This window comes from Staurois parvus, unplaced genomic scaffold (assembly GCF_062004578.1).
Source record: "Staurois parvus isolate SC_StPar_1 unplaced genomic scaffold, SC_StPar_1.0 ptg000422l, whole genome shotgun sequence".
Lineage (NCBI taxonomy): Eukaryota > Metazoa > Chordata > Amphibia > Anura > Ranidae > Staurois > Staurois parvus.
The window spans coordinates 6,353,632-6,368,533 of NW_028318218.1; the positions used below are offsets into that span (position 1 = coordinate 6,353,632).

Sequence of the window (14,902 nt, forward strand, 5' to 3'; positions counted from 1 at the left end):
GGTTTCTCTGCTTTTAGACAGAACTAAAAAAAAAAATCCTCCACTCTGTGATGTGTATATATAAGTGGATATAACCATATATGTTATGTATATAAAGCATAAATAGGTTTAGAGCAGGCCCTTCTTGCTTGCACAACATATATAAAGCAATGAGATTAAATGGAAGGAGGGGAAGGGGAATCTCAGTTGCCTTGGAAATGCATCCGGATGGATTCACATTTTCTAATCAGCAGTATCCACTGAAGAGGTTAAAACTGAGCAAATGCTAAGCCCTTCAGTCCCTTGGAATTAATTCCCTATATTGCTTTTCCAGTAATACAGAAATGTAGGGGCATTTCATGATCTGTATTCCACTTGGATGACAATCCAAAGTGTGCAGTTCGTGTAGCAAGTTCATGCTCTTATTGCATATTTGTATCTGTACTTGATAGTCATCTTCTGGGGAGGTCTTCTAAACCTATTTGGCTAGAAAGAGATTAAAACTCCTTTTACTGCTATTTGGGACTTCCGTAGAGAGATTTTTCTTTCACATCCTGTCCTGCTGACCATGGTTTTAGCAGACAGAAAGTGAGAGGGAATCTTAAATAGGGATACAAACAAAAAATAAATATTCATGAGAGGTTCTAGAATTCCCCTACTCTACTAAAGAAAATTATTTTTACTTCTGTCTGTATTGCTGTTGGAGAGATCCCCACACATCCTGCCTTGGAAAATGTTGTCAACAGGACAGCAATTACAGGAAAAATCTCTCGAATGGTGTCCCAGATAGCAGTGAGACCCCAACGTGGGTTCTAACCTTTTCATGATTTCAGAAGCCTTGGCCATCATATTTAGAGGTAACCTGTCATTAGAAAAGCATGGAGGTTATCGGTGCTGCCTAGGCTAGGTGCCTGACTGTCAAGCTGATTCACTGACTTCAGTACTTTAAGTCACTGACCTGAACAAGTATGCAGTTGGGGACTTCTGACTTTTCTCCTACTTTCCTGATCTGCATGTTTGTTCCGGTCTGTGAAAGTATGACATCAGAACAGCCAAACTACTAGAATTTTCAGAAGGAGGTCCGCAATGAAAGTCCCTGTATTTCTCTTGAAGCAGAGCTCCAGGCTCCCCCAAAAAATTAAAACTCAGCAGCTACAGATACTGTAGCTGCTAACTTTTAATATAAGGATGCTTACCTGTCCAGGGATCCAGTAATGTCCTCACTCAAGCCGCTTCTTTAGTCAGGTTCTGGTGCAGGTGCCAGCATCTTCAGGAGGAAAACCAGAAGTGAAGCCTTGCAGCTTCACAGTGGGTCTCTTACTGCACATGCACGAAGTGCATTGTGCTTTGTGAATGGTTCCGCAGTCTTCTGGGACCTATGACGTGTCCTTGAAGGCTGCGGGAGAAGGAGGGGTTTGGCAAACCTCTGGCACAGATTGCTGCAGCACATCTGACCAGAAATGAGTACCTGTCAAAACCAGGTACCCGCCCCTCCCCCCCCCCCCCCAAAAAAAAGTGCCAAAAGTGGCGGTGGAGGGGGGGAGGAGGCAAACAAGTGGAACTTCCCCTTTTGGGTGAAGTTCCACTTTAAGGTACGTTTACAATAAAGACCTTGGAGCTAGCTACCAAGTGATGGCTATTATTTGATCAGAAATTTCTAGGACCATTTCCATATTCAGGCTTCTGCAGGATCCCTGCTTTAATCAGTACACAAGGACAAAATATTTAATTAGTGAATGAGTGAGAAACATATCACAGTTTTACCAACATCAAAATTATGTTCAGAATGTAACTTCCAACACCAAGTTACAACACTTCTTTTGTATGTAGGGGTTCTTAGTGATCAACTGGTTATATGACAAAGTAAAGCCTTGAGCTGTTTCCACAGGCTGAATAAAAATGCCAATACAATACAATACAACAGTAAAATATAAGAATAGTTAGAATATAAGAATAACATATAAAATTAACAATTTTAATACAATACAAAGATACAGTTACTCAACACTATACAAATATACAGTACTTGGTACCACCAACATGTAGAAAATGTTGAATAATGTCAACTTGATCTGAGGATAGCCATTGGCAGTCAAAGTGATGGCAAAACTGGAACATTTTAAAAATTATAAAATACTCAGTTTGAGTGAAAGGCTGTATGCAGTGAAAGGCATCTATAAGGTTGATGTACTAAAAGAGTAGGGACTGTTTACTCAGTGACTGTTCAATTACAAAAAACATGTAGATCTCATACAATAAATCCCGGTTCAGATCTTCTTACACTGCATAAATTATCAAAAATGGTACAACATAGTTGCCCTGGGGGTTTTATCAATACAGCATGATTAAAGTTGTAAAAGCTCAAGGTTTTTTTACCTTGCATTTTATGCAAGAAACTTTCTGTATGCAGCAGCTACCTAAGCACCCCTAATACTTACCTGAGCCCCCTCTTGATCCAGCAATGTGCGCAAGAGTAGCAGCTCTCCCTGAACTCTCCCTCTTCATTAGCTGAGACAGCAGCGAGATCCATTGGCTCCCGCTACTGTTAATCACAACCAGTGAGCCAATGAGGAGAGAGCAGGGATGATAGCATGCAGAGCAGTGGCTCGGGAACAAGCCTGCTTGGGTGCCCTCATAGCAAGCTACTTGCTATAGGAGCAATCAGCAGGAGGGAGGGGCCAGAAACACCGGCGGGGCACCTGCCTTTGATATAACTTTAAGCCTTTTTAATGAAACACCAATGTAAGCCGGTCTCCCTAGTAGCAGTAGGTCTGTTTATGTGTGTTTAAAATGATCACTTAGCTTAGTGAATTAGGTGACTTAAATCTTCTGCAAGAATAATTTCTGTAGTAAGCTAAGAACATTGATTTTGCAAAGTATTCAGTGTCTATATCTAAAGTATATAATTGTATGTGCTAGGGATGCACCAAGTCATTTTTATGGGTACTCGTGAAAATACTCCCGATACCTTAACTGATATTTTGCAGTGCAATTTGCATTAATGGACGCAAATTGTACCGCAAAGATTAGCATGCAATTTAAACAGGAATACAATTCCTGTCCAATTCTCATGCAGTTTCCCCACTGCTCCTGTGTGAAACCAGGCATGTCATAGCCCGAGTTCACACAGGAGCGGTGCTGGAAACCTCCCTGCAGGCATCCCATGCTGAGTGCCAGTGGTAGGAGAGGAACGTCCATGTGACGGTGTTTACAAGTCAGATGCCATCTAGCCTAAACTGTCATCACTGCAAGGAGAACAAAGAAAGTGGCGGGGATTTCAAATCCCCACCGCTTTCTTTCCTTTTCTACCACTGATTCTCAACATGGGATGCCTACAGGGAAGTTTCCTGCATTTCTCCTGTGTGAATTCGGACTATGACAAGCCTGAGTTCACACAGGAGCAGTGGGGAAACTGCATGCAATTTGGACAGGAATTGAAGTCATGTTCAAATCGCATTCTATTCTTTGCGATGCAATTTGCATCCATTAACACAAATCGCACTGCAAAATATCAGTATTCAGTATTGGCAAGTGCTTGACCAAAAGTATCGGTGTTTGTACTCACCAATAAAAAAGACGGTATTGGTGCATTCCTACACTACATGGCAAAAAATGTGTGGTCAAATTATGGTTTCTTGTGGTCACAATAACGTATGGCCATTTACTGTATCCATACATCTGCTGTTTATGTTGGGATAAAAGTGGAATTCTGCCAAAATTTCACACATTTGATTTAGGAACGCTCAAACAGAACTGCTATGTTCACAGGAAAATTCAGTAAGATTACCCATAATGCATTGGGCCTCCGCAGCAGCCAGTCCACAAGGGGGAGGTTTGGCGCCAGATAGCACTCACCCCTAGCGGGTTCCACTAATTGCTATAATGCATAAATTAAAAACATAAATGCAAGGGCTCTCTGCTTCTGAAACCTGTCTCATTTATGGAGAAGACCCCTCAAAGACCTTGTGCCACCTTTTCAGATCCATGCTACAAGATCAAAATGGCCAAATACATTTTACCACACAAGAGGGAAGACATAATAGTGAAGATTTACTAAAATTGGAGCATGCAAAATCTGGTGTAGTTCTTCATAGGAACCAATCAGCTTCCAGATTTTATTGTCAAAGGTTAATTGAACAAGCTGAAGTTAGAAGCAGACTATCATATACTATCATATACAGCTGCACCAGATTCTAAGTGCTCCAGTTTTAGTATATCTCCCCCAATGTATTACTACAAGGAGGTGCTTTTAAGGTGTTTGTACAAAGCCATTCCTGATGCCAGCAGGGATGCCTCTGCTACCTGTCACAGCTTCTCTACCTACAGAGGACAAGCAGGCAGCATCAGTAGAACCACCAGCAGCAGTAGATGTCTAACAGAGGCATTCCAACTTTCTGCAGGCAGGTATGACTCCAGGTAGCACTCACAGACATGGCTTGTCCATGATGGTCAACAAGTATGTCAGCTCCAGTTCGGAAATCAATGACCTCAGAAGTGAAGAATGACCCCATTGATTCTTGTGTGTCTAAGATGTACACTATATTGCCAAAAGTATTGTGACATCCCTCCAAATCATCGGATTCAGGTGTTCCAATCACCTCCACAGCCACAGGTGTATAAAATCAAGCACCTAGGCATGCAGACTGCTTCTACAAACATTTGTGAAAGTGTGGTACAGTGTGTAGAGAGCTTCATGGAATGGGTTTCCATGGCCGAGCAGCTGCATTCAAGCCTTACATCACCAAGTGCAATGCAAAGTGTCAGATGCAGTGGTGTAAAGCACACCACCACTGGACTCTAGCGCTGCGGAGATGTGCTCTCTGGAGTGACAAATCATGCTTCTCTGTCTGGCAATCTGATGGACGTGTCTGGGTTTGGCGGTTGACAGGAGAACGGTACTTTCCTGACTACATTGTGCCAAGTGTAAAGTTTGGCGGAGGGGGGAATTATGGTGTGGCATTGTTTTTCAGGGGTTGGGCTTCGCCCCTTAGTTCCAGTGAAGGGAACTCAAGGCTACAGCATACCAAGGCATTTTGGACAATTTCATGCTCTCAACTTTGTGGGAACAGTTTGGGGATGGCCTCTTCCTATTCCAACATGACTGCGCACCAGTGCACAAAGCAAGGTTCATAAAGACACAGATGAGCGAGTTTGGGGTAGAGGAACTTGACAGGCCTGCACAGCGTCCTGACCTCAACCCGATAGAACACCTTTGGGATGGCAGCGGAGACTGCGAGCCAGGCCTTCTCATCCTTCTTCCCAGAAGAGTTGAAGCTGTTATAGCTGCAAAGGGTGGGCCAATTCAATATTGAACCCTACGGACTAAGACTGGGATGCCATTAAAGTTCATGTGTGTGTATAGGCAGGCGTCCCTATACTTTTGGCAATATAGTGTACCAGTACGTTGAGCTTGCAAAACATGCATTAGAAGTGCTGGCCCACTTTGCTGAAAGTGTCTTCTCAGAAAGAGAACGTTTATCAACATGAACCAGGCTTGGATCTCAGATGCTTTCCACACCCGCTCTCTTTGTGTGTGATGAGCATATATTTGCACAAATAGGAGTACACACTGCTAGGTGGTAGTGGTGCTGCTGCTGTTTAGCTGCCTCTATATTCAGCACACTACAGCGTAACTGTTATAACTCTGATTTGTAAATCAATAGTGTTGGCCACCAAACCCAGTACCAACCTAGTCAATTTTTGGCATAGCCTTTTTCCAACCCTTAACCCTCTCCTGCACCCCCCCCCCCCCCCATCACAAAACAAAATAAATCAATAGATATATAGCTGATAAAGAATTGCATTAAAATAAATGAAACTTAAGAGCTAAGTGTAAAGCCTGATCTTGCAGGCTTTCCAAATGTGGTTCCATGGCCAAGTTAACCCAGAGAGCATAAGGTCTAATTTTTGGCAACTGTGACACATACCCACTGTAAAGCCCATTTCTGATTTTAGCTTGCTATCTTCTTAAAACTTCTAAGACAAGAACCTGTTGCCCACTGACATTAATTGCACACTGTGATTAAGAGGTTCTTGGGGAGAAGACCAAACTAAATTGACTGACTGGCTGACATTACAAAAGAGAGGCCTTCTAATTTAAATTACATTTCTTTAAAATGTTTTTGAGGTGCTACTAATGTGAAAAACTTTTTTTTTTTTTTTTTAAATCTTGTCATATAAAGCAAAATATGGGTAACCAACATATGGTGTTGGGAGTGCTCAGCAAGATACCACCCCACAAAGCTGTAAATTGAAGAATTGAAGGATTTGCATCTTTCCCATGTTGATCTTGAAGCCATTAAAATGGCCCTCCCAAGTGCTGTAAAACATTTTTCCCTTTTTATTAAATAGCCACATGTTGCTAGACAAGTGGTGGGCTTCCCATACTATTTTGTTGCATTTGGCTGCAGTAGTAACCCTCCAGAAGCCCAAAAAAACCCCACCATTTTTTCATCATTGACTTCAATGTGGTTCAGATTCAATGTCTTCTGCATCCCGTGCACCCTGACCTGTTCAGTTGAAATGCCTACAAATCTAACAAAGGCATATTTGAGCAACTATATTCATGAATTATGATTGTTCACCACATACCTTCTGTTGATTGCTTACCTAATCCCACTCCTGTGCCAGTATGTTTCTATAGCTGCCTCTATGCACAATCAGTTTTCATTTATACAGGACCCAGCCATTAAAAAACATCAGAGCTTAAAGCATATACTTGGCTGGATCAGCACTGGATCAGACAGTCAAGCAGGGCTTTGCTTGCCTTGCTTACAATACCTGATTATGTTTAATGAAATGCTTGATAGTAATGCTAGATTGATACAGGCAGATATTTGCCACTAGACATTACGTTCGTCTCTTTACAGCCACAGCGCTCAGCCTCTGCTCTAGAACTGCGATTATCTTAAATCACTCACCCAGCATCTGGGATGGGTCATTACAAAATTTACACCAAGAGCACAGTTCAAAATGTATGTAAAGCCAAAACTGTTTTGGCACATCTAAGCTTCCTGCTTGCTGTCTCTGGGACAGAAAATGAGGGTAAAGAGCAAAAAATAACAGAGAGGGATTCTATCCACCCACTAGGCTATCAGGTAGTAAAAAATAGGCTGTGACTTTATATATTGTATAAATTTGACAAAAAGGTAACAACCCTCAGTATGAGGGGGATTTACTAAGACTGGTGCACTCAGAATCTGCTGCAGCTGTGCATGGTAGCCAATCAGCTTTTAACTTCAGGTTGCTCAATTAAGTTTTGGCAGTCCTTTTGGCTAAGATCAAGTGTAGTATCTGTTCTTATCAGTGTCCATTGGGGGTGCTCCCGGCCATTCAAGCTTTGCGGGGATGGCTGTTGTATAGTACCCTCACTGGTATGATGGGGGTCCGGAAGGCTAGTACCGGAGGGACAGAAACCGGGGAGCGCCATGATTTGTTCTGGGGCCTCGGGAGTAATTCCTCCGAGAAGACTGGAAAGACCCAGTACCTCCTGATTTGGACGGATCTACCTTGGTCTGGCCAGGGGCTGAGGACGCAGAAAGTCCGCAAACTCAGTGCCCCCTGAGTAGACGCTCTCAGGGGTGCCACTAGTAACACCTGGGTGTGGGACCCCACAGTGTGAAGATGGCACATGGTCACTGTTTTTCACTCTTTTTGCACAGCGCCCTAAGGACCAGGTCTTTTGGCTAAGTCCAGGGCAATTTTTGCTACGGGCCTCAGGGCCTGGTCTGTGCACAATTTGGCATGGTACCATTTTTTATTTTCTATTTATTTATTTATTTCATTTATTTACACGTTTGTCACTTTTTCTTTCGCTTATGTGTGTGTTTCACGGATGGAGGGTGTGGGTCCTCGGGCCTACCCTGAAGTCTAGGGGGAGGATGTGTGGCCTTTTGGTTCCTTCCTCCCCTGATCCCTAGGGGGCTTTTCTTCGGGAGAGCCCCCTGACCAAGTACTGTGTGTCTGGCTTCGGCTGGACACAAGGAACGGTGGTCCACCAGGCCTTTTGGCCAGGAGGACCAATTGGGAACCTTGTCCCCGTCAGGAGCTTCGTGCCCCGGGGGATCAGGGTAAGCGGTCCAAGCCCCTTTAGGGGTAGGACACAGCACACCCCTAAGTGCACTTTTTCGTGTGGTGTTTTGCACTTGCACTTTTTTTGTGATACACTTACGGGTTTTTGCGTTTATAGTTGCACGTTTGCGGACTTAAAAAATTAAGTTTTGGCAGTTAAACCTGGACGCTGATTGGTTTCTCTGCACAGCTGCACCAGATTTTGCACTCTCCAGTTTCAGTAAATAACCCTCTGTGTATAGGCCTCCAGGGGCGGACTGACCATTTGGAAACTCGGGCACTGCCCAAGGGCCCAGGGTCAGTGGGGGCCCCATGAGATGCCCCTGGTACCTTTTTCATAGGCTTTTTTGAGTTTGGGCAAGGACACAGGGGCCCCATGATCCCCTATTGTCCTGGGGCCCCATGAGTTGTTAGTCCGCCCCTGGTTACCACCAATGTGCTGCATTCATGTGTGTTGTGATAAATTAATGCAGTACATAGAGATAACATATTAAAAAAAAAGAAACAAGAAACGAGTGGGCAGTGCTATGATAACATAATATAGCAGTGCACATATGTTATGTGCTATGCGAAGTCATGCAGTATGGTGTGAACTCACCCTTTAATGGATGTTACCACCAGCCAACCAAGAGGAATATCTCTACAGTGGCCAGTGGATTTTTGCTTTTGCCAGTTAGAAATTATTAAAGACATGATGCTCTTATATTTGTATAAAGTTGCACAACATGGCTTTTAGTTTTGCTCTAGCCAAAGGTGAATTTTTTCCTATCTGATTTATGCTTTTTAATATTTTTGTTATTATTTTTGTCACCTAAAGCAATAGAGGTGGCACTGAAATCTGCATCGTTTTCTCTATGCATGGATAAAAAATAAAATAGATATCTAAATACTAAAAGGTAATAAGGTTAGACACTTGGGTGTAATTTACTTAACCTAGAAGGTGCAAAATCCGATGCATTTCTGCATAGAAACCAATCAGCTTCCATGTTTTATTGTCAAAGCTGAATTGAACAAGCTTAAGTTAGAAGCTGATTGGCTACCATGCACAGCTGTACCAGATTCTGTGTGCACCAGGTTTAGTAAATCTACCCCTTGGTGTATTCGTTTAATTAGATTTTTTTTCTGTTTGCTGCCTATGAATACATAGTCACATTCAATTTTACTGCTCAAGTAGAATTCATAATTTTATAATACTTTGCAACAAAGTGTATTTTGAGTTTTTTTAACAGTTTGAAATTTAATAATTATGGTGATATACAGTCATTTGTCTATGAGCCCATTATATAATTCATATATATTTATTATTTATTACACAAAGTATGTTTCAGTTCGCATAAATTAACAATAAGTAGTGGGACAAAATAGTGATGATCTCCTGTTTGCTTTAACATTAAATACAATTTCAGTTACTGGTGAATCTCTTGTAATTCAAGTGTTATTAGCTGCAGACAAATCAGGTGATACTTTCTATTTCCACTGACATTATGTTTACCAAAATGAATCGGTGAAATGTGGTATAACATCAAATAAAAGCTATACCTTTGGATATCATGAGTACAACTGGAAAAACTATAATGGGCACCTATAAACACATTTCATATTTTTAAACCACTGTAGCTGTTGTTTTCACATCTACCTTTTTGCTCCTTGTAGTTTAAACTGTGAAATCCTTTGTGCATTTTGTTGTATTATTAGAAAAGTGTTGTAACATCAATATATTGTTCTTTTAGTATTTTTCAGTGTATATGCTGTCTTCATTACATTAAGGTGTTTGTTAAAAGTTTTTGTTTGTATAAATTTTAAATCCAGTGGAAAATGCACTGCATTTTAAAGGGTATTTTCACCTTTATGTGTTTGCAAATTCATGAATGTATATGTACTACTGTAATCTACATACAGTAGATTGCCAGCTGTCAGAGGGCTGTTGAAGTGCGTGTATGATTTCATGAAATATCAAGGGAAAGTAAGTCCCAAACTATCATTTACCTTTCCCCAGGTATATCCCAGGTGTAGTCTGAAGCTGAGTGGCATTTGGAACTGTGCTTTTTACAGTTCTTTATTCTGATACTAGAACAGAAACTAGGGTTGTTCCAAATAATTTAAGGGTAACCCAGATTTTGCACTCTCCAGTTTCAGTAAATAACCCCCTGTGTATAGGCCTGTTACCACCAGGGGCGGACTGACCATTTGGAAACTCGGGCTCTGCCCAAGGGCCCGAGGTCAGTAGGGGGCCCCATGAGATGCCCCTGGTACCTTTTTCGAGTTTGGGCAAGGACACAGGGGCCCCATGCTCCCCTATTGCCCGGGGGCCCCATGAGTTGTCAGTTTGCCCCTGGGGTAACCTGACCTGGCCTAAAAAGTGGCTAAGGTCACAACAGTACCAAAGTAAAATATCTATCTTAGTAGTGGCCATAAAAGCTATCCACAACAGGATTATGCACCACCGCATCCTCGCACTAAGGTCCACATTTGATCATTCGCTGTTAAATGACATGGCATTCATAGACAGTAGAGGTGCCGGTATTTGAAACATAACCATAACATGGCATTTGGCATTAGTTGCATAAGGAGACAGGCCCTCATCTTCATTTGGGGAGTTAAGGTCCTGTGCACAGCCTGAGCCTAGAATCTATGGGTCTTCACAGAGAAATAGAGATTCATTGGAAGATTAAATTGTGTAGACACCGGAAGCTTTTAACACTTCAGCACTGTTATTATCTTAGACACTCTTATAAGGCCAGTTAAGTGAAACTTAACTGGCCACTGACCACTTTCATGGCTCCAGAAAGCCTGTGATTTCAGTGACAATAATGGCTCATAAAGGTTAGTATCAGCTGTAAATTCAGTAACCTGGGATTTGTCCAAATTTGTATGAAATTCTATGATAGATGTTCTACTCAGTCCAAATTTGTTTATAGCTAATAGGTTATGGTTAGAGCTGCATCTTGCCCTGGATTAAGATTGTTGCCTAAAGGTGGAAATATTCTTTGACCATGTAATCAGTGCAATACAGCTTTGTTAGTGTATTCCAAGTTATGTAGTTTGTTAACAGCATTGTGTAGACATCTTGTAACCTGTATGAGAACATAAGGTACCTTCACTTCAAATCATTCCAAGCATGTTTCTTTTTCAAGCTTTCCTCTTTTCATTATAGGAAGCCCCTTATGTAATGTACAAGAAAAACCATGAGCTGTTGGAAGGAAATGATAAGTTTGAAGGATATTGTGTAGATCTGGCCTATGAAATTGCAAAACATATTGGTATCAAGTATAAAATTGCCATTGTTCCTGATGGAAAATATGGAGCAAGAGATTCAGACACAAAGATCTGGAATGGAATGGTGGGAGAGCTTGTATATGGGGTAAGCATATAATATCTCATAATTACATACTTCCAGATGTTATGATTGTATAGCTATAGTATCTAAAAAAGACACTCTGTTAGTTACAAATAAACCAGATTTAAAGTGTATTTCCACTTTTGCAGTCAAATTTGAGAAACCCCCATAATATGTTTGTGTATACTGCTGCACGCTGATCATGTCATTATCTGGCAGTCCCTGCCCATAGCCTCAACCCCTGATGTGTTTCGACTTGATTGGGCTTAGTCATACAGATGGGGGTGTCTAGGGAAGGGGGACATGTTATAAAATACAATCAAAAACAATCAAAAGCATCTGTTGGTAACTGACAAAAGCATAGTTTACATACAGACATGTATCCAAAGACACACCTGTTTTAGGCCTTATCAAGATGAGGAAATGTACTCAAAGTAGGAAAGATACAGATGTTCCATATACATACATGCATATTACCACCACATAGAAGTACAAAAAATAAATACAATAAAATAAAAAAAGCAAGAAAAATAGTAAGTATAATAGTGAGAAATACTTCAGAGGAGTGTGGCTGTGGACAGGGACTGTCAGAAAACAGACCAGGAATAAAGCTTTTCTGAGTGAGTGATGTGAGCAGTGTGCGGCCATTTGTACACAGACATTGTGGTACAGTAGAGCAGGAATGGGCTGTTATGGCAAACACCTGTGAAGGTCCAGACCAGGAGGGATGAGTGGAATCTGGATCAGCACTTAAAATGGTAGATGTTGCCCCACAATATGTTTGTTATGTGTTTCTATTTGCACAGCATACCTAAAAAAAATTTTTTTAAAATATTTCTTCATTTTTAAGGAGTAGCTCCAGGCTTCCTCGAAAAAATGTAAATAAATTATTAATTAAAAAATACTGTAGCTGCTGACTTTTACTATAAGGATACTTATCTGTCCAGAGGGTCCAGTGTCGTCTTCCCCTGGGCTAGTTCTTCACAGCTGGTTTCCTACTGCGCCTTGTGAATAGTCCCATAGTCTTCTGGGACCTGTGAAGTGTCGCAGAATACTGTGGGGGGAAGGAGGGGGCGAATTGAGCCAGACTTGGGAGCAGGGACCTGTTAAAACCAGGTATTTCCTCCCCCCTCCCCCACCAAAAGAGTGCCATATGTGGCATTGGAGGGGAGGAGGGTATAAACAAGGGGAGCTTCCCCTTATGGGTGGAGCTTCACTTTAAATGTTTCTTTAAAATAGGTTTATACATAAAGGGAAGCTTCTGTTGCCTTGACTAGACTGGAATGTGCAAATCAGAGACAGACAGGCACACTTTTTTAACATACAAGGCAGAAACCAAGCAATGACATCTTTAAACCTTTGTTAGGACAGACAGTGTTCAATTCTAAGTGATAATTGAATCTGCCAGCACACTACAGGCAGAGTTAATTATGGTAAGCACAACTTCCCATAGCTCCCTCCTTAACATCACATGGAGGGGAGAGCTAAATACAATTTTCCAGCAATAAAAAGGCAATTACAAATCTAGCGATGTTTAGATATTTGTTAAAGTTATGCTATGTGAAGGCCAATAAGTACCACAATAAAGAAGGTGGTTTTCCAAAGTGGCTGCAAAAGTGGAAATACTTTTTCGTTTCATTTCTATGACATATTCTAGAGGCTGTTATATGTTTAGAAAATGAATACCTATCTCAATACAGAACCCTGAAAATGTATACTGGGCCTGAGTCAGACAAGGAGACTATGCTGTTCTCTCTTCAGTTTTAGTGGCTGTTTTTGTAATGATCGGTACTGTAGAGAAAAGTTTTTACTTTGTCCTTGTTTTTTTATAGAAATGTCCGGTTCACTGAATCTGTTGTACATCTTCTGTTCCCACCCTTTTCTCTGTCACTTACTGTGATTGTTTTTTGTCAATCTTTTCTGTAATTCTGAAATAAAGTAAAAAGTTTCATTTTTGTGAAAATTAATCCTTACCAGGTTCTTAAGAATGTAGCTGAAAAGTTCTTGCTAAAGAAGAGATAGTGTACTCACTTCTTTGGCAGACCGTGTCTCCTACCTCAGCTCCATTGCAGAATTTCAGCAATTAGTACTTTCAAGAATGTTGGATGCCTGTGACCCTTGCCACTTGCTTTGGCTCCTTCCATTCACCCCTACATAACTGCTAAGTCCTGTATTTGAATAGGGGTTAGAAGATGAAACCATGGCACACAACAAGGAAACATGGGCATCCGAGATTCCCAGGAGTGTCAGGTGCCTAAGTAGACTGAGGCTGCAGCTCTGGAACAGAAGAAAGGTAAGAGACACGGTCCACCAGAAAGGAGAATATAGGGACCTTTCAGCATTTATAAGAACCAAATAAGGTTGTTTTAAGTTCTTTTAATTTTTTTGCAGCTAATGTAGTATTGTTAGTTAAATTATTATCCAATTACGACATAACAAATATTCATATTTCCAATGCATAATGGTTATTTATTCAGCAAAGAGCAAAATAAAACATGTTTGTACAACATCTTGTTCAGATGGTTTTATGGCAGTAAATAGGTGTTGTGATTGATGATACTGTCATAAGTCTCTGAAATAATTCTTTGATCTCTTGTACAACAGTTGCAAAAATGGTTTTCTTTTTGTAAAAGAAAGGATTACATCGTATTATCACAATTCTGCATGTTTCATCTAATGGTTTTACAGATGTAATAATGAATATATTCAATGTGTAAACTAGCTAGGTCCATTTCCTCTAGGTTATGGGATCTTAAAATAAGTGTATAAAAAATAAGCAAATGAGGTAGTCAATGTGTCAGGATTGCATAATTTGGTAATTGCTCCCAGCAGGGGTGAGTTTTTTCCTAGTTTTGAGGGAACATTGGTAGGCTATCCAGGTGCAGAGAACCTAGATTATAACAATTATGTGTTCTTAGGGAACATTTAATTAAATATTATAAATGATCACTTCTGTTTTACAGAAAGCTGAGATTGCTGTGGCTCCTTTGACTATCACCCTGGTGCGAGAGGAGGTCATCGATTTCTCTAAACCTTTCATGAGCTTAGGAATTTCCATTATGATAAAAAAGCCACAAAAATCAAAACCAGGAGTCTTTTCATTTTTGGACCCATTGGCTTATGAAATTTGGATGTGCATTGTTTTTGCTTACATTGGCGTCAGCGTAGTCCTTTTTCTTGTAAGCCGATTTAGTCCTTATGAGTGGCATACGGAAGAACCAGAAGATGGAAAAGAAGGACCCAGTGATCAGCCTCCAAATGAATTTGGGATTTTCAATAGTCTTTGGTTCTCCCTTGGAGCCTTCATGCAGCAAGGATGTGATATATCACCAAGGTTTGTATGCAAAATTTCGAAGCAAAATATCTAGTCAAGTACATTTTACAAACTCTGTGATCTGGAAATGTTTGTTTTTATTATAACTCTATTACATGTAATTACCACACATTCCTAAAGTAAAGACTTGGTATTTGATAAGAGGGCTCAGAAATAGCAGAACATTTCTGGCCTCAATCAGA

At 40.9% G+C, this 14,902-nt stretch overlaps 1 protein-coding gene across 9 annotated transcripts in view; it reads left to right on the plus strand.

The window, feature by feature from the left end:
* The window catches only part of GRIA4 (glutamate ionotropic receptor AMPA type subunit 4), a 440,006-nt gene that overhangs the window by 378,201 nt on the left and 46,903 nt on the right, over positions 1-14,902 (plus strand). For all 9 annotated transcript variants that reach the window (XR_016314183.1, XR_016314182.1, XM_089687287.1 and 6 more), the window contains exons 10-11: positions 11,204-11,410; positions 14,350-14,720. Coding sequence is in view for 7 of the 9 variants with exons in the window: in XM_089687287.1 (XP_089543413.1) it covers positions 11,204-11,410; positions 14,350-14,720 (578 nt within the window). In the remaining 2 variants the exon portion in view is untranslated. The remainder of the gene's footprint in view (positions 1-11,203; positions 11,411-14,349; positions 14,721-14,902) is intronic.